The sequence below is a fragment of the Ictalurus punctatus genome, chromosome 15 (genome assembly GCF_001660625.3).
Source record: "Ictalurus punctatus breed USDA103 chromosome 15, Coco_2.0, whole genome shotgun sequence".
NCBI lineage: Eukaryota > Metazoa > Chordata > Actinopteri > Siluriformes > Ictaluridae > Ictalurus > Ictalurus punctatus.
In genome coordinates, this window is record NC_030430.2 from 9027727 (window position 1) to 9045089 (window position 17363).

At 42.1% G+C, this 17363-nt stretch overlaps 3 protein-coding genes across 7 annotated transcripts in view; 2 read left to right on the plus strand and 1 right to left on the minus strand.

Annotated features, from left to right (window-relative positions):
- The window catches only part of dlg4b (discs, large homolog 4b (Drosophila)), a 43604-nt gene extending 42073 nt beyond the window's left edge, over positions 1 to 1531 (minus strand). Inside the window, exons 1-4 of one of the 2 annotated variants that reach the window (XM_053686423.1) lie at positions 1272 to 1531; positions 883 to 951; positions 243 to 362; positions 1 to 20 (exon numbers count right to left, since the gene is read on the minus strand). The exon at positions 1 to 20 is cut by the window's left edge and continues 51 nt beyond it. In XM_053686423.1, the coding sequence (XP_053542398.1) occupies positions 1 to 20; positions 243 to 362; positions 883 to 901 (159 nt within the window). In that variant the 5' untranslated portion in view covers positions 902 to 951; positions 1272 to 1531. The remainder of the gene's footprint in view (positions 21 to 242; positions 363 to 882; positions 952 to 1271) is intronic. The other variant, XM_053686422.1, reaches the window with a different exon arrangement.
- Positions 1532 to 1666: 135 nt separating this feature from the next.
- Positions 1667 to 7149, plus strand: LOC108276003 (serum amyloid P-component). The gene is made up of 4 exons (XM_017487241.3): positions 1667 to 1868; positions 5433 to 5644; positions 5814 to 5978; positions 6651 to 7149. The coding sequence occupies exons 1-4, from the start codon at positions 1733 to 1735 to the stop codon at positions 6954 to 6956; spliced, it is 819 nt and encodes a 272-aa protein (XP_017342730.1). The 5' UTR covers positions 1667 to 1732; the 3' UTR covers positions 6957 to 7149.
- Positions 7150 to 9507: 2358 nt separating this feature from the next.
- cntrob (centrobin, centrosomal BRCA2 interacting protein) lies at positions 9508 to 17363 on the plus strand. 4 transcript variants are annotated; one of them, XM_053686443.1, is made up of 21 exons: positions 9508 to 9638; positions 10170 to 10408; positions 10528 to 10747; positions 10857 to 10941; positions 11130 to 11196; positions 11420 to 11546; positions 11651 to 11767; positions 11853 to 11969; positions 12121 to 12219; positions 12316 to 12540; positions 13303 to 13428; positions 14114 to 14247; positions 14475 to 14618; positions 14953 to 15100; positions 15212 to 15314; positions 15437 to 15601; positions 15776 to 16248; positions 16345 to 16432; positions 16521 to 16635; positions 16742 to 16844; positions 17141 to 17363. In XM_053686443.1, exons 2-21 carry the CDS (start codon positions 10176 to 10178, stop codon positions 17243 to 17245), a joined length of 2994 nt encoding a protein of 997 aa, XP_053542418.1. In that variant the 5' UTR covers positions 9508 to 9638; positions 10170 to 10175; the 3' UTR covers positions 17246 to 17363. The 4 variants fall into 4 exon arrangements, with proteins under 4 accessions (XP_053542418.1, XP_053542419.1, XP_053542420.1 ...); XM_053686444.1 differs by having other exon boundaries at positions 17144 to 17363; XM_053686445.1 differs by having other exon boundaries at positions 14475 to 14612.

The following is a 17363-nucleotide window of genomic DNA, read 5'->3' on the forward strand; positions in this document are numbered from 1 at the left end:
CTCATAAAACTCCTGAATATCTGCACAGAGAGAGGGAGAGAGAGAGAGAGAGAGAGAGAGAGAGAGAGAGAGAGAGGGAGTGACGGCTCCGCCCCTTGTAGGAAGAGAGTTTCTTAATCTGCTGTGATTCTGGTCACATCCTAATCTCACAATCTCACTAAGCTGTGCGTGTGTGTGTGTGTGTGTGTGTGTGTGTGTGTGTGTGTGTGTGTGTTCCTGTGTGTGTTTGTCTTTATACACACCCAGCAGGGCCTGGAACAGGTCACTCTGAAAGACGTTCAGCAGTCTCTCAGCTCTTACTCTGAACACTTCACTTGCTGCTGTCTGACACGCCTCCATCACCAACAGAGCACGCTCTGTATCTACACACACACACACACACACACACACACACACACACACACACACAAGTAAAAAGAATAAAAATAACAAAAATGTGTCAGGATGAAATGTTACCGAAATAATGTTCCTACAACATTCTGGAAACTTGTTTTGTTAGTTGCTTGCTAACACAACTTTCCTAGTTACACACAGACGTTGTGTTAATGTTATTATAAAAAGTATGTTTTGTAAAAATCATTTAAAGAACGTTCTCAGAAGATCCTGGAACCTTAACAGTTTGAATAGAAATTTCTGCAAAAGTTGAGTGTGAAACAGTATGCTGATCGTTAGCAGTGGGCGTGGCCAAGAATCAGCACTCACATCTGTTTGAACAGGAAGTGCTGAATGGATCAGCGCCACTCGAGTCACAAAATCACAACGATTTCTGCTCACTAAGTGCATATCACTACAGGAGGTGAGGAAGAAGTGAATCATTTAGCCAAATTTGCCTAATTTAGTCATCTAACACACACACACACACACACACACACACACACTGACCTTCCCGTTTCAGAGGCATGTTGTCGGTCTGCTTGTCTCCTCAGCGATCTTCTATTTCTCTATCTCTCTCTAACACTCACACAGACACACACATACACACACACTTTTAAACCTCTTTAGGGATTAGTGTGCATTGCAGCACTGCTGGGAATTGTAGTCCCCACATGCCTCTCACCTCTCTGTTTGCACATCTTTGTCCACGTCCCCTTCAGTGTGCATCGACAGCATGTTATACTAAATTACTGCGTTATTTCATTTGCATTTAACTTGTTCACTTAACATATAGCTAATACCTTTTCTCACTGCAGCTAAAGTAAAAAAATGACTACAGTAGTGATAGCTGCTCACCCATAAGAGACAAACTCCAAGCAACATGAGCAACTCATCACCTGCTTGCGTGAACATTGGCGAGGAGTTTATCGGTGTCCTGAAGCCACTTGGACAGAAAATTAGCCTCAAGCAACAGCAGACTCCATCGCCTTTCACTCATTATATTAATATTCTTATTACAGGAAGCACAGGATTGTTTACAATAAATAAACATTGAGAAGTGACACATTTTATACTTGTTAAATAAGCACGTTATGTATAACACACCATGGCAACACTATTATCTTTATTATTACTACAGTTAGATTTCTCACTCATTTAATAATAATAATAATAATAATAATAATAATAATAATAATAATAATAATAATAATAATAACAGTGACATGACCTGAGATCTGCCCATGCTCATGTTTATAACTCAGAGTCTGTACAGGAAGTAGAGAAAGATGATAAATCAGGAACTCAGTGTAGGTGAAACACACACACGCTGTGCTGTTATTAAACTCCAGGCTGAAACATGGCGAGGATTCTCTTCTTCTTCTGTTTTTTTGCACTAAATACTGACAGACCAGGAGCAGCTTCCATACGATTGTCAGCACTTGTAACAACACCATCGCCGTCAATTACTTCAGCAGTGGCGTGGGAAACCAGGAGTAAGACTTTCCTTTATTTTCCTTTGTGAATGTGTGTGAGTGTGAGAGGAATCTTCTCGTTTACCGTGTGTGTATCGGCTGATACTCAGAGCTCTGATAGCAGGACTGTAGAAAAATGTAATAAAAACGTGTAAACACACCTATAAAACACCTACAGAGCAGAATCAATCTGTTTCCCCCGAAAACATTTAAGCTTTTATCTCCATTAATTTACCTGTTAAAAATTAAACCATGGAGGACAAAGTGCACTAACACACCTCACTAACACACATCGTCCACCGCATTCACACTGGTTTTTCACACTGAGCTGAAAGAGTGCTTAAAGACAGTTTACTATCTGTAATGTAGCCGTGTCTCTGATATTAATATTCATAATATTCATTATATTCATAAAGATACCTGATGTGTTTTAGCTGTATTTAGGAGTCCTTATGCTAAAGATGAATCAGGGGTTTATTTATTTATTTATTTATTTATTTATTTATTTATTTTCAAACGATGTATATTACAGTCAGTCTTTGCCACTGATATTCTTACATAATTCTAATTAAATATTCATGCAAACATAATAAAGCCAAAAATCTAGTCTTTGGATTTAGAATTAAAATCTTTATTTCAATGTGAAGACTTTTATTTGTTTATTGTTTAAACTAGATTTATTGTTTGTCATGTAAATCATAATAACACGTTTACTGGGTGGAGCCTGAAGGTCACGAGTGAACAACAAAAATAAAAACAGTGAAATAACATTTTCCTGCTGAGTTTTTATATTTTTATTACTACACTTTAGTCGAGAAAATTTATCCAATGATCAGAAAAATGTGTGATGTGACCATAACGGTTTCTCCTCGTAAACACGGCCATGATCTGGACTGCTGTGTTCCAGAATATTAATAAACATTGCAAAAGTGCTGAGTGTGTGAAAGCTGTGAGGGAATTAAAGCTCCAAACAGGAAGTGAAACTGCTACCAGATCCTGAAACAGGAAGAGACGTGCGGTGTTGAGTCTCACAGTAGACCTTTCTGAGGGGTGGAGACAGAACAGGATCCGGCACTTCTCCAAAATATAGCACATCTGCATTCCTGAACCTTTTCATGTGGATCCGGGCCCTCTGCAGCTGGATGTTTAAAGTCTCACACAGTAATATTATCAAAACAAATCCTTCAAGTTCAAGGTTCACTTGAATTTGTTGTCATGTAGCGAAGCCTACAGTCACGTAGCGTGCGTAGTAGAGTGTCACGGCAAAAAGAAAGCAAATACACGGAAAGTTCCAGAAGGACAGAGGCAGTTAGCTACTGTGAATACCACACCAATCTCCAGTTGAGTGCGAGCAGGGTTTCTCCGAAATGAATCTCATTTGTAGCTCACAGCAGGAATCTCTTCTCATCTCCACCATATCGTCTCTACCATCTCGTCTCCCCATCATGCCCCCCCCCCCCCATCACATCTTCACCATCACGTCTCCACCATCACATCTCCACCATCACAGCTCCACTGATCACAACCACACCATCTCGTCTCCCCATCATGTCTCCACCATCACATCTCCACCATCACATCCCCACCATCACGTCTCCACCATCACGTCTCCACCATCACATGTCCACTGATCACAACCCCACCATCTCGTCTCCCCATCACGTCTCCACCATCACGTCCCGTCCCCAACATCACGTCTCCACCATCACGTCTCCACCATCTCATCCCCACCATCACATCCCCACTATCACATCTCTACCATCTCGTCTCCACCATCACATCCCCACCATCACATCGCCATCATCACATCTCTACCATCTCGTTTCCAACATCACGTCTCTACCATCACGTGTCCACCATCACGTCTCCACCATCACGTTTCCACCATCACATCTCTACCATCATGTGTCCACCATTACATCTCCACCATCTTGTCTCCACCATCACATCCCCACCATCTTGTCTCCACCATCACATCCCCACCATCACATCCCCACAATCATGTCTCCACCATCTAGTCCTCACCATCTTGTCTCCACCATCACACACTCTATAAGCCACCACTTATAAAGTTTGTGTGCTCATGGATATGTAAAGGACACAGGACACGACAGCTTTGTTTTTGAAATGTTTTGGGCAAGTGTGTTTTGTAGCTAACGGAGGAGACGGCACATAAGCTGATAGAGTGCGTGATCCATCATGTTTCCCTTGAGAATATTCACCGCTATTAACTCGTTACGTGACTGTACCAGTGTGATCAGTTACGCAGGCCGACCTGTCAGCACTGAATATCGTTCCCTATGTGAGGTTCTAGAAGTACTTTTACGTGTCTGTAAGTTCAGGGAACTTTTGTGTTTTTCCCGCCCTGCCGGATCACTGCCCTCTTATTGTTCCAGGACCTGCAGATTTACAAATTAAGTGCTGGTGGAAGTGAAAGTGTGTGAGAGGGAGAAGTGAAGTGCATTCGGTTCCTCCAGACCTTCTGGAACACGTTACATATTGGCTCAACGTCTGAATATTTGCACACTGAAGATTTGTGTAATTCTGTGCGCTTTGAACTAAGTGAGCTAAAGACATGTGGATAATGATGAGGAATTAGTGCCTGAAGTTACTACAACAAGTGATTGAAATGTAACTTGAAGTTACGTGTTCGAAAAGTACAATTCTTCATCTTTCTTGTTCTGATTTCATGTTTATAATTAATAGTCAGTGTTTGGGGCTCTGCACTACTGAATCCCATTCCTGCTGAGCTGTCACTGTTAGGGTTCTTGAACAAGGCTCGTAACCCGACTCACTCTGGATAAAGCTTGTGCTAAATGTGTACAATGTAATGGAAATACATTCACTATAAATTCAAAATAAATTCACTGCTACTGTAAATGTTTAAATAAAGTTTTTCTGTTCAGTTATATTTCATTTGTTGTGCTAAAGTCTTTCTCAATTACAGTCATGAACTTTTTCTCAAATCACATACCTATACCTTAATGACGTTTTAGTATTTAGGATGTAGGAAGTGGTTCATATACAAGAAGTTTATGAAATTCAATCAGGACTTTCTATACTCTTAAGAATAAACATGGAGAGTCATATATTTTCAATAAATTACAGACATAATGAAATACCTGATGTTCTACTCACAAACGCACATGTGGGACTGAGTGAAAGTTGGGGACACTGGGGCAGGGGTGGTTTGACAGTTAGGGCTTTGGGTTGCTTATCAGAAGGTCGAGGTTCAAGTTGCCACTGTTGTGCCCTTGAGCAAGACCCTTAACCCTCTCTGCTCCAGGGGACGCTGTATCATGGCTTACCCTGTGCTCTGACCCCAGCCTCCGAACATGCTCGGATATGTGAAGAAAAAATAATTTCTTTGTGCTGTAATCATTATAAGTGTCATGTGAAATGATAAATATTAAACTGTTAAATTGTACCTACAGATTTACTTCAAGGGCGTTTTCACACTTGTGTTTGTTTGTTTTTATTTTTTGGGTGTGAAGTAATGTGATTTGTTGAACGTCCTGTTTGATGTTTAACAAAACTCTTATAAAACACTGACGAGTGTGTGTGTGTGTGTGTGTGTGTGTGCAGATCTTGGTGGATGGATGTTCAGCGTGATGCCCGGTGCTGTTGTCAGGTTCCACTCCGTCTCTCTCTCTAACGTCACTGGAATCACGCTGTGTTTGAGAGCTGTGACGGAGAAAAAGTGGATGATTGATGATTATCTTTCACTCACGTTTGGGAAAAACCCTGCCCTTTCTATTATGAGAAATGACTTTTCTGATTATCTTTACAAGCTACAGGTATAATGGAGTCTATACATCAGTATGTGTTCTCCTGTCTACTTAAATAGTTATATTCAATCAGTACTAATCAGACATGAGCTCAAGCTTTAGGGGTGGAGTTTAAATCACCTGTTGCACAAAATAAAACATGGCTCAGTTTATCTTCTATTTCACACCTGACCAACAGGTAGCTGGCTACCAGGAAACGTTTAATTTTTACTCCATGGTACCGGTTCAGGAGGTTCACTCTCTGTGGAAGAGCCGTTGCTTGACCTGGGACTCCGGCAGTGGGATGGCACAACTGTGGTTCGATGGCAGGATGAGCGTTCGCAAAGGACTGGGCAGAGGAACGGTGAAGATCATTGTGTTTTGTTGAAAATGTCAATTCCTGAACTTCCTCATTGAAAGAAGCTCCTGAGTCATGATTTAAAAAGAGACAGAGAGAGAGAGAGACTGATAATCAAATCCACACTCACAGTAGACGTGTTGCTCAGTCTGAAAGCAGGCAGGACATGCCCCAGAGTCCAATCCAAGCAGTGAATTAATATTAATAGTGAATTAATGAATTGTTGAATGAATAAAATAATGCTATGATTTGTACTAACTGGATGCGCTCTGCTGTAAAGAAAGCATGCCCACAGTGTGAAGGATAAGCTAACTGAGTGCTCAGCTCCTACATTTCCAGCTCACTTTAAGTTCATTCATAATTTAATACAAAAATTCACTTGAGAGAAGCCACGTCTCTGATTAAGATGTGTCTGCTCCAATGTCAAAAAACTCTGCCCTGCGTAACTCCAGTCCAATCTAAACACAGAGATGTTAAAGGAGCAGAATCTAATTGAAGGATGAATTAGACATGTTGTGATTTCATCAAATACACATTAATCTTCTTATCTATAAACATGAACATACAGTATATGACATTGTGCATGTAAATGTGTTGTGATTTCATCTCTCCTCCACTATAGGGGTACAGCACGTTAATAAATGTGTGTGTGTGTGTGTGTGTGCGTGCGTGTTGTAGGTGTTTTCGGGCCAGGCTGAATTAACCATGAGTGAGTTTGAGGGTCAGATATCTGATGTCTACATGTGGAATTCGGTCCTCAGTGTTCGAGAGCTAAACAGGTACCTGCATGGCCACTCCGTCCTGCCTCGAGGCCACATCCTGGCCTGGACTCAGATGGAGTTCGGAGCTAGCGGCTACGTGGTGCTACAGCCTGCTTACCCCAAGCGACTTCCTGCTGGTCCTGCTAAGCACAACAAGAAGAAAAGGATGAAGCTTCTGAAGAAACGGCAGAGAAAGGAAGTTACTAAGCGTAATAATTACTGAGAGTACTTAGCAATGCTGTGTTTCATTGATATTTTTATACAATTTATAAACATCTTCCTTTCATCTCAGTGTAAGCGATATTAAACCCTTTACTTACATATCGTTCTGATACAGGTTCTTTTTCAAAATGGCAGTTGGAGATGTTAATCTATTAAAGAAGAGCAATAAAATACTTCATATTTTGAAACTAAAATGTTTGATTGTGTTCAGTTTGAGTTTTTTTCCTTCATCTGAACCTGACACGTAGCTGCGCTACTCTGTACTGATCTAATAAACTAGCTAATTAGCCTGACAGCTGTTAATATCAGAATTCAGTGCAGTACTGAAACACAGGGTTAACCCGGTGTAGTACTGTACAACTTTCAGCCATTTTGCTGACAGACAAAAATCACACATAATAAAAATGAATTCTTTGGTGGTGAGTTAAGATTGGCGCACACCAGCAGCTGATTTAGTGCCACAGCGAACAAAGACAGCTTACGACAAAGTTCTGGCAGTGTGAGAGTTTTTGTGTTGTGATTGTGAGCGCTGACGTGAGTGATGATGATGATGACCATCATAACTAAACCATTACAATTAATGGCAATATGACAATATGACGACTGTTTCTGAACTCCTCATTACTGTTATTCAATCTTTACATCTCCAATAACACTGTACAGTAATTATACTCCTGTTATAAAATTTTAAAAGGGCTTCTCCATCAGCTTATTGCAGATTTTTATTTTTACTTCAACCACCAACATGATTACACATTTAGGGACACAGTAACTGTAAAAAAGTTTATTCAGAGGTGAAAACATCGTCAATAAAAGTTTATTTTAATAACTGGGGGTCACACGATTGTTGATGAAGAAACATATATTTACAAATAAATGATTATTACACATATTCACATTCATATGGTTCATCATCATCATCATCATCAACCCTGAGCAGTGGTACAGTATTCAGTATAAAACTCTGCACTAAGGTAAATAATGGTGCAGTTTCAGATGTGTGACGTTCAAACACCTCTGGTTCATCTTAAAATATTGAGCTCCAACAGAGGAACACTACATAGTGATTATTGTATAGCCTTCAGAGGGAGTAGGGCACAGTTATAATCAGTTATAATCACAGTTATAATCAGAGTTATAATCAGTTAAAATCATAATTATAATCACAGTTATAATCAGTTATAACCACAGTTATAATCAGTTATAATCAGTTATAATCACAGTTATAATCAGTTAAAATCATAATTATAATCACAGTTATAATCAGTTATAATCACAGCTATAATCAGTTATAATCAGTTAAAATCATAAAAATAATCAGTTATAATCAGTTATAATCACAGCTATAATCAGTTATAATCAGTTAAAATCATAAAAATAATCAGTTATAATCAGTTATAATCACAGTTATAATAAGTTATAATCAGTTATAATCAGTTAAAATCATAATTATACTTGCCGTTATAATCAGTTATAATCACAGTTATAATCACAGTTATAATCACAGTTATAATCAGTTAAAATCATAATTATAATCGCAGTTATAATCAATTATGATCACAGTTATAATCAGTTATAATCAGAGTTATAATCAGTTCTAAATAGTTATAATAAGTTAAAATCACAGTTATAATCAGAGTCATAATCAATTATAATCACAGTTATAATCACAGTTATAATCAGTTATAATCAGTTATAATCGGAGTTATAATCAGTTATAATCACAGTTATAATAAGTTATAATCAGTTATAATCAGTTAAAATCATAATTATACTTGCAGTTATAATCAGTTATAATCACAGTTATAATCACAGTTATAATCAGTTAAAATCATAATTATAATCGCAGTTATAATAAATTATGATCACAGTTATAATCAGTTAAAATCACAGTTATAATCAGAGTCATAATCAATAATAATCACAGTTATAATCACAGTTATAATCAGTTATAATCACAACAGAATGAAGTGCAGCCCAAGTATGAAAATATATGTTTTTACAATTATGAAATACCCTGCTTAAAAAACAATAGAAACCAATACAGAATTTCTAATGGTTTCCACTACAAATACCATTACAAACCATTAGCTAAACATTAAAACCATTAACGGTCCTTAATAGGATCCACTAGACATAACATGCCACCAATAGAAGGCAACAGATTACCACTAGAGACACACAGTGACCATTACAGTTCCCATTAAAACCATTACAAATTCTGTGGGGGTTTCTATTGGGGGTTATTTTTCAGAGGGGTAGAACTGCTAAAATTATTTTCTTTGTCATTTCATTATTTTATTGGTAAATAGATACACAGGTGCTAAATACCAAAACTCTTTTTGTCATAATGATATTATGTACTTTATCTTTCATTTAATTATTGATATTTGTTTGTTTGTTTATGTGGGTTAATCTGTATTTGTAGTCTCCCTCTGTGTGTATTTGTTTGTATACTTTTGTTTATATGTATATGATCTCCTCATCTTGTTGATCTTTGCTTTATTAATATAAGATTTAAAATATAATCATAAGATGGCCGAAGCCAACGGGCGTCGCTGGATGATTACGTCATCGCTCGGTTGCCATGGCGCGTTAGGAAGGAATGTTTCACAGGAAGAGCTTCTTCATATTTATAACCACAGAAGACTGAGCGTTCAGCGCCGTCTAAGCTTCAGCTGAGGTAATAATAATAATAATAATAATAATAATAATAATAATAATAATAATAATAATAATAGGTATTTTTTAAAATATAGAAACAGTGTAAGTAATCCACTGCAATGTTTAGCTCAGCACAGCATCAGTAGTGTTAGCCATGAAGCTAACAAGCGGTGATATAGTATTCGCGGTTAGTGTTCCTGATTAATGTGTTTTAACCATGTGTAGTTATTGTGTTAGATTTATTATTTATAGAATTTTTTACTTAAAAAAATTATTAAGAATTTTTATTGAATAAAGTGATCAGTTACACCGAATTCTGAAATCCCGCCTACTGCTCTAGAATTGGTTAAAGTGCTTTTAGCCAATCCGAGAGCAGAAGGCGGACCACTATCCAAGCCTATCGCAGGAAACCACATAGAAATAACCAATCACAGAACAGGACTCGGAATACGGGTGGAGTAAAGAAAAAAATCGGTCACAACAGCGTCGGTTATTTGGAACAATTGTAGTTAAGAGCATTAGAGGAATAATCACTGTGTGTGTGTTTCAGGGTGAGATGGATAGAGCAGCAGATAATGTGCTGAGCGGTATGGAGTCGTTACCCTCCTCCCCCCCAACTCCTCCTGCTGTCTCTCTCTCCTCCTGTCTGTCTCTCCCTGTTTCCTGCTCCTCCTCTCCTCTCTCATCCTCTCGTCAGGTCACCGCTCGTCTCTACTCCTCCCTCCAGCACAGTAGAGAGCAGGAGGTCAAAGGTCACCAGGCCGACACCCATCGTTCTCTCACAGCCAGGTAAAGACTTTAAATCACTTAGAAATAATAATAATAAGAACTTGTCTATCTATCTATCTATAGTATCATCTATACATTACAGTGCAACTCACCTGTCTCTCTGTCTGTCTTTCTCACAGACAGGTATCCTTTAAGGTGACTTCTCCTTTGGTTACCATGACAACATCTGCACCCTCTCTGCGCTCTGATAGGCTGAATGAGTCACAGGAAGTGGCATTTGGTCTTGACGCATGCTCCTCCAGTGAACTCAGGATCTCTGGGATGGAGGAGGCGGAGTCAGAGCCAGAGCCAATAGCTGAAGAGATGGACCTGAACCTACAGAGCAACACTAAATTCTCGGTAGTGCTCGCTAATGTCCACGCTGTACACAACACTACACTGTGTACAGTGGACTCATAAACACTGTGTGTGTGTGTGTGTGTGTGTGTGTGTGTGTGTATGTGTGTAGAGTGGCCGGCGGCATATTGAGGAGATGGAGAACGTGAGGAGTCACTTACAGACAATTCTGAGAGCCAGAGCTACTGACACACACGGTGAGTATACACACACACACACATACACACACTGCAGTCATTAATAGTGGGTTTTACAGGCAGGCAGACACACAGAACCACAGACAGGTAAGAAGGAGGAAGTAGTGCAGTGTGGATGAACAGGGTGTCATTCAGAAACATCCACAATCTGTTGTTGACCTTTATCCCCTGAACTATGATCTCTGCAGAACTCCTCCCCTGTGCGTTACAGCATCTTCAGGACAACGAGAGTGACTCCACCTCAGACCTGCTCAGGTATACACACACCATGTTAAAAACAATTGAAAAAATACAGCAATAATAAAAATCATATTGTCAGCTACCTCTTTCTCTCTTTTCCTCGTTTCATGTCTATCCTTCCATACATCTGTTCATTCATCTTTCTCCATCTCATCCACCCATCTATCTGTTTTTTTTTGTACAATTTGTACCTTTATCGCTTCCTCCATATTCATCTCTCTCTCTCTCTCTCTCTCAGTGGTGTAGAGGATTTGTTCCCGCGGTATTCCCGTGTCCGTGCTGATTTTGACTCCGCCCCTTTTCACTCTGTCTCTGAGCTGCAGGTGATCAGAGAGAGTCTGGAGAGAGAAAGAGCAAGACGCAAAGTAACACACACACACACACACACACACACACAGACACACATCACACACACTGATGTGTTTGAATAACCAATGCAATTTCTCTCTCTCCCCCTGTCTGTCTGTAGCACTGGGAGCAGCAGCTCTTGGCAGTACAGAGTAAAGCGTTAGGGCTGCAGCAGCAGTTAGCACTCGCCGTGTCCGCAGATCGTAAGAAGGACATCATGATCGAGCAACTAGATAAGGTTCACCCACCCGTCTCACTGCATTCCTGACCCATCTCTCTGCATTATTGACCCGTCTCACTGCATTACTGTGTGTGTGTGTCAGACGTTGGAGAAGGTGGTGGAGGGGTGGCGTCGGCACGAGCGAGAGAAGAGTGAGGGAGTGAGACGGCTGCAGGAGGAGAAGGAGGCAGCGGAGAGCACACAGCAAAAACAAAGAGAGGTTTACACACACACGCACATCCCATTATCCCATTATGGGGACCAAAATACACACTTCTGTTTTACGAGACCTACTTTACCTCCAAACACACACACACACATAGAATGCTGAGTATATATCTTTCTTTATGGTGTGTGTGTGTGTGTTGTAGGTTCTGGCTTGCCTTGAGAAGAGTCTGTCAGAGGCAGCAGAGACGTTGGACAAAGAACAAAAACGCAACGAAGAGCTACAGAACACCAACAAACAGCTGGTACACACACCCACACACACACAAGCCCACTTCTGCGTGTGTGTATGTGTGTTTTTGTGTAGCATTGAGTCCTGATGTGTGTGTGTGTGTGTGTAGGAGTGTGAGATGGCAGAGCTACGTGTCTGTGTAGGTGAGCTGGAGCAGGAGGTGGAGCGTGTACGTGCTGAGGTGGAGGAGGAGAAGGCTGAGGTGGAGAGACTTCAAACACACAACCTGGATCTACAGCAACAACTGGAACAACACAACCTCCAGTCCAAACACATACACACACACCTGCAGCAGGAGCTGACACTGCTCACACAACAGCTGGAGACAGAGCGGGTGAGACACACATATACATACACACCTGCAGCAGGAGCTGACACTGCTCACACAACAGCTGGAGGCAGAGAGGGTGAGACACATACACACCTGCAGCAGGAGGTGACACTGATCACACAACAGCTGGAGGCAGAGAGGGTGAGACACACATACACACCTGCAGCAGGAGCTGACACTGCTCACACAACAGCTGGAGGCAGAGAGGGTGAGACACACACACACCTGCAGCTAGAGCTGACACTGCTCACACAACAGCTGGAGGCAGAGAGGGTGAGACACACACACACCTGCAGCTAGAGCTGACACTGCTCACACAACAGCTGGAGGCAGAGAGGGTGAGACACACACATACACCTGAAGCAGGAGCTGACACTGCTCACACAACAGCTGGAGGCAGAGAGGGTGAGACACACACACACCTGCAGCTAGAGCTGACACTGCTCACACAACAGCTGGAGGCAGAGAGGGTGAGACACACACATACACCTGAAGCAGGAGCTGACACTGCTCACACAACAGCTGGAGGCAGAGAGGGTGAAAGACACACACAGTTGCAGCTAGAGCTGACACTGCTCACACAACAGCTGGAGGCAGAGAGGGTGAGACACACACACACACACACACACACACACACACACACCTGCAGCAGGAGCTGATACACACATTGAACGGGTAAGACCGCTGTTCAGTAATTTTAATCATGGTGACCTCTGTGTGTGTGTGTGTGTGTGTGTGTGTGTGTGTGTGTGTGTGTGTGTGTAGGAGCGAGTGAATGAGGAGGTGCAGCTGCATGAGGAGGCCCAGTCCAGACTTCAGCAGCTGCAGCAGGACCTGGAGGAGACTAAGAGAGAGAGAGACACTGCCAGAGTAGACCGAGCACTGGACCAGGTCTCTCTCTCACACACAAGCACACACACACACACACACACACATACATTTTTCCAGAGACAGAGAACGTTCCTACTTTTTCTTTTTTTCCTGTGAATGAGCCGTTACTATTGATACCATAACCTATCAGAGCGAGTGCATTAATATAAATATAAATCTGCGCTACTGTCAGAGCTGCTATTATAGAAAACTAATCAACACCTTCCTTCTGACCCAATCACAATCCAAAACTCAGCAGCAGCATGTTCATTAATTATAAATCTTTAAAGTTAAACTTCAACCTCGGGTAATTTGCAGTAGGGTGCGGACGGGCGGGGCATGGGGCTGGGCATGGGGTGGGGCGTGTGCTCAGGAAACTTCATTTAGGTGTAATTTGGTGTGAATTTGCACCACGTCTATTTACCGCTGTAACAACACTAAACGTTCCTGTTGAGCTCCGACAGTGGGTTCTCCTACAATTTTATTAGAAAGTTATAGACGTTTATATAAGGAGTATTCCTGGTCATTACATATGTAGAGGGTTCCACCCCAAGACATCCTAGATCACCTATAAAAGTCACCTCCTCTTCCTCCTGTAAACTTCCTGTAGTGGTCATGATCTCCTTAACAGCAGCGTCAGAAGGTGATGATCATACAGAAATACTTTACTGTAACACTGATCCTGATCTGCTGATGTTGGTTTCAGGCTCGGTTCGAGGCTCAGCGCTCGCAGTGGGAGGTGGAGCTCCGACTCTCTGTGGAGCAGCAGGTCACAGAACGACTGGCAACCATACAGGAGGAGAACGCTAACGCTACAGCTAAACTTCGGGAACAGCACAGGTATGCACACAGACACACACACACGGTCAATGTGTGGAAAGTTAATATATATATGTGTGTGTGTGTGTGTGTGTGTGTGTGTGTGTGTGTGTGTGTGTGTGTGTATGTGTGTATACCTGTGCTGTTCCCGCACACACACACACACGGTCAATGTGTGGAAAGTTAATATATATATATGTGTGTGTGTGTGTGTGTGTGTGTGTGTGTGTGTGTGTGTGTGTGCACAGGAAGCAGCTGCTGGACCTGAGTGCTCGTCATGAGCGAGAGCTCTCTGTCCAGTCGGATGAGTTTGGAGTGCAGCTGAAGGAGAGAGACGACCGACAGCACCAGCTCACACTCCACTTCAACAAGAAGTACACAACTCTGTGTGTGTGCGTGTGTGCGTGTGTGCGTGTGTGCGTGTGTGTGTGTGTGTGTGTGTGTGTGTGGTTTATATTTTGTGTTGAAATACACCCACCTACTTACCCACTCAGGAGACAGGGTGGACTGAGGGCGTGTTCACTTTCATTTCATAATCTGCTCTGAATCTCATCCATTCAGACCCAGATATAAGCCGTTGCTATGACAACCTGTGACAAGTTAGTTGACAAGTGACGTAATTACAACACGAGTGAACACAATGCTACACACTGGAACAATTTTGATTTTGATCCACTACCTCTGATTCACCCTTACATTACTCTGTGTGTGTGTGTGTGTGCACAGGATGGCAGAACTACAGGACGAGCTGGTTTCCATGGAGACCAGTAAGAGGAGGCTGGAGACGCAGAGGGAGGAGCTTGTGTCTCGCCTGCAGGGAATGATGCGCTCCCATTGGGCAGAGGCTCTCAGACTGCTGACCAATCAGGAGCAGGTCTGTGAGAAACACAGCATAAATTACAGTCTCACACACACCAAAAATCAACACACATCACTTTGTGTGTGTGTGTGTGTGTGTGTGTGTGTGTGTGTGTGTGTGTGTTAGATTGAAGGGGTGTTGACTCCCTTGTCTCTGTGGGACAAACCACACTCATCCCCCCGAACTCAGGACACCAGCATCTGCAGCACAGCACACACACTCTCTACAGGTATACACGCATACACACACACACACACACACACACATTTGAAATATTAGTATTATCAATAATGCTCCAGAGATTACTCTGAATAATTTCTGTCTGTCTCTCTCTCTCTGTCTGTCTCTCAGCTGCTCCTCAGGCCGTGGTGTTGCAGCTGTGTAGAGAGCGAGGGACGAGGGGACAGGGGGACAGTGGAGGGGACAGGGGACGAGTGGAATCTGACTTCAGCCTGTTAAACCACAGTCACACCTTCAGTCCACTGGAGCCAGTGCTGGATGACACACACCTTACAGGTACAGACACCTTACAGGTACACACACACACACACACACACACACACACACACACACACACACCCCGACAAGTACAAGATTTACTAATCCTGACCTTCTTACTGATAATGAGGTATTACATTGGACTTTGTGTGTGTGTGTGTATGTGTGTGTGTGTGTGTGTGTGTGTTGCAGCTGTTGGTGGTGGTGATGGTGATCTGTGGGACAGGCCTGTGGGAGGAGAGAGACAGACAGTGGACAGAGGAACTGATGGAGGGAAAGAACAGAGAGAGAGAGGAGAGACGACTCACTTCCACACTCAGAATCTGTACTGCCACCTGAATCAGACCAGGGTTCAGTCTGATCACCGAGTCAACACACAACCCATTCCCACTCCCAATCTGAATCCCTTTCCCAATCCCACTCTGAATTCTAATCTCAGACTGAATCGAGCACACGCCTCCACTGATGTACGGGTCAATCAGAGCTCAGATAAGGGGGTGGGCCGATTTGATGTATCCAAGCAAATGTACAGTAGTACAGGGACAAAAGCTCCACCCACAGAAGAACAGACCCTGTCAGTCAATGTGAAAGCTCCTCCCCCTGCAACAAATGTGTCATCTTCATGTGATGAGAGACAAAATGAACTGCAGTACTACATAGCAAAGGTATGTACGTATCCACACACACACACACACACACCTGTCTATCTGTGTGTGTATCTCTTAGTTATTAATTCGTCTGCTTTGTCTTTTCTGACTCAGTTGTTGGAGCGTTCTCCAGGTGAACCTCTGGAGGAGCATCAGGTGGATCAGAGCAAGAATAAAGCAGAAACTCTGACTACTAACTCAGGTGTGTGTGTGGTGTTAGTATCAGGGTATGCACAGGCATACAGACAGCGTTGGTGTTTTGGCATCTTCAGTACATACATGTGTTTCAGGTGTGAGCTCTGAGATAGAGCCGAAGCTGGAGCAGCTAGCTAAACTCCTGCACCTGACACTGCCCCCTACACACACCACGCAGCAACTGCAGCAGCTCCTCCACAGCTATATTAGGTGTGTGTGCGCATGTGGAGCTCTGTTTGTGTATATGAGATGTGTCTGTGTGTATGTGTGTGTTAAGCCGCAATGTATAAAAAAGAAGGGTGTGTGTATGTGTTAGGTCAGGGGAGATGTGTGCTGACACAGTCCGAGCTAATCTAGACCGCAGACTAGCCCAGCACGACAGCAAGGAGGTGAGACAAAAGGAGGAGAGTCTCCTGCAGGTGAGCAGGTTTCAAGTATAATAAAAGTATCTAACTATTATAAGTTAAAACAATTCATATATGAAATGGTGTAAAAAAGGAAATTTTAATTGTATTGCACATTTTGATAATTTAAAGTTTACACTTACAGGAAAATTATCATTAAAAACAATAATAATCTTAAAGTTCTAAAGCAATAAACAGTTAAAGTAGATTGTGTGAAAGTTTGCTAGTTTCACAAAGTGTAAAAGTTTTGAAAAACTAATACATAAACTGTGTGTGTGTGTGTGTGTGTGTGTGTGTGTGTGTGTGTTCAGCAGCGTCAGTCCGTGGCTCGCTCCATGCAGAACACAACCACACGAGGGCGCCGGACTGGACCCCAAGGTCAAAGGTCAGGATCGAAAGTCAACGCTTGGAGATGAATGAACTCGAGTGTTACGTCCGAGTGAGACAGAGTGGACTTTCTTCTAAAGTGTGTTGGTTTTTTTTGTACTAATTTATTCGAATCAAATGTGTTTATTAAATTTCCTGTTTTATAAA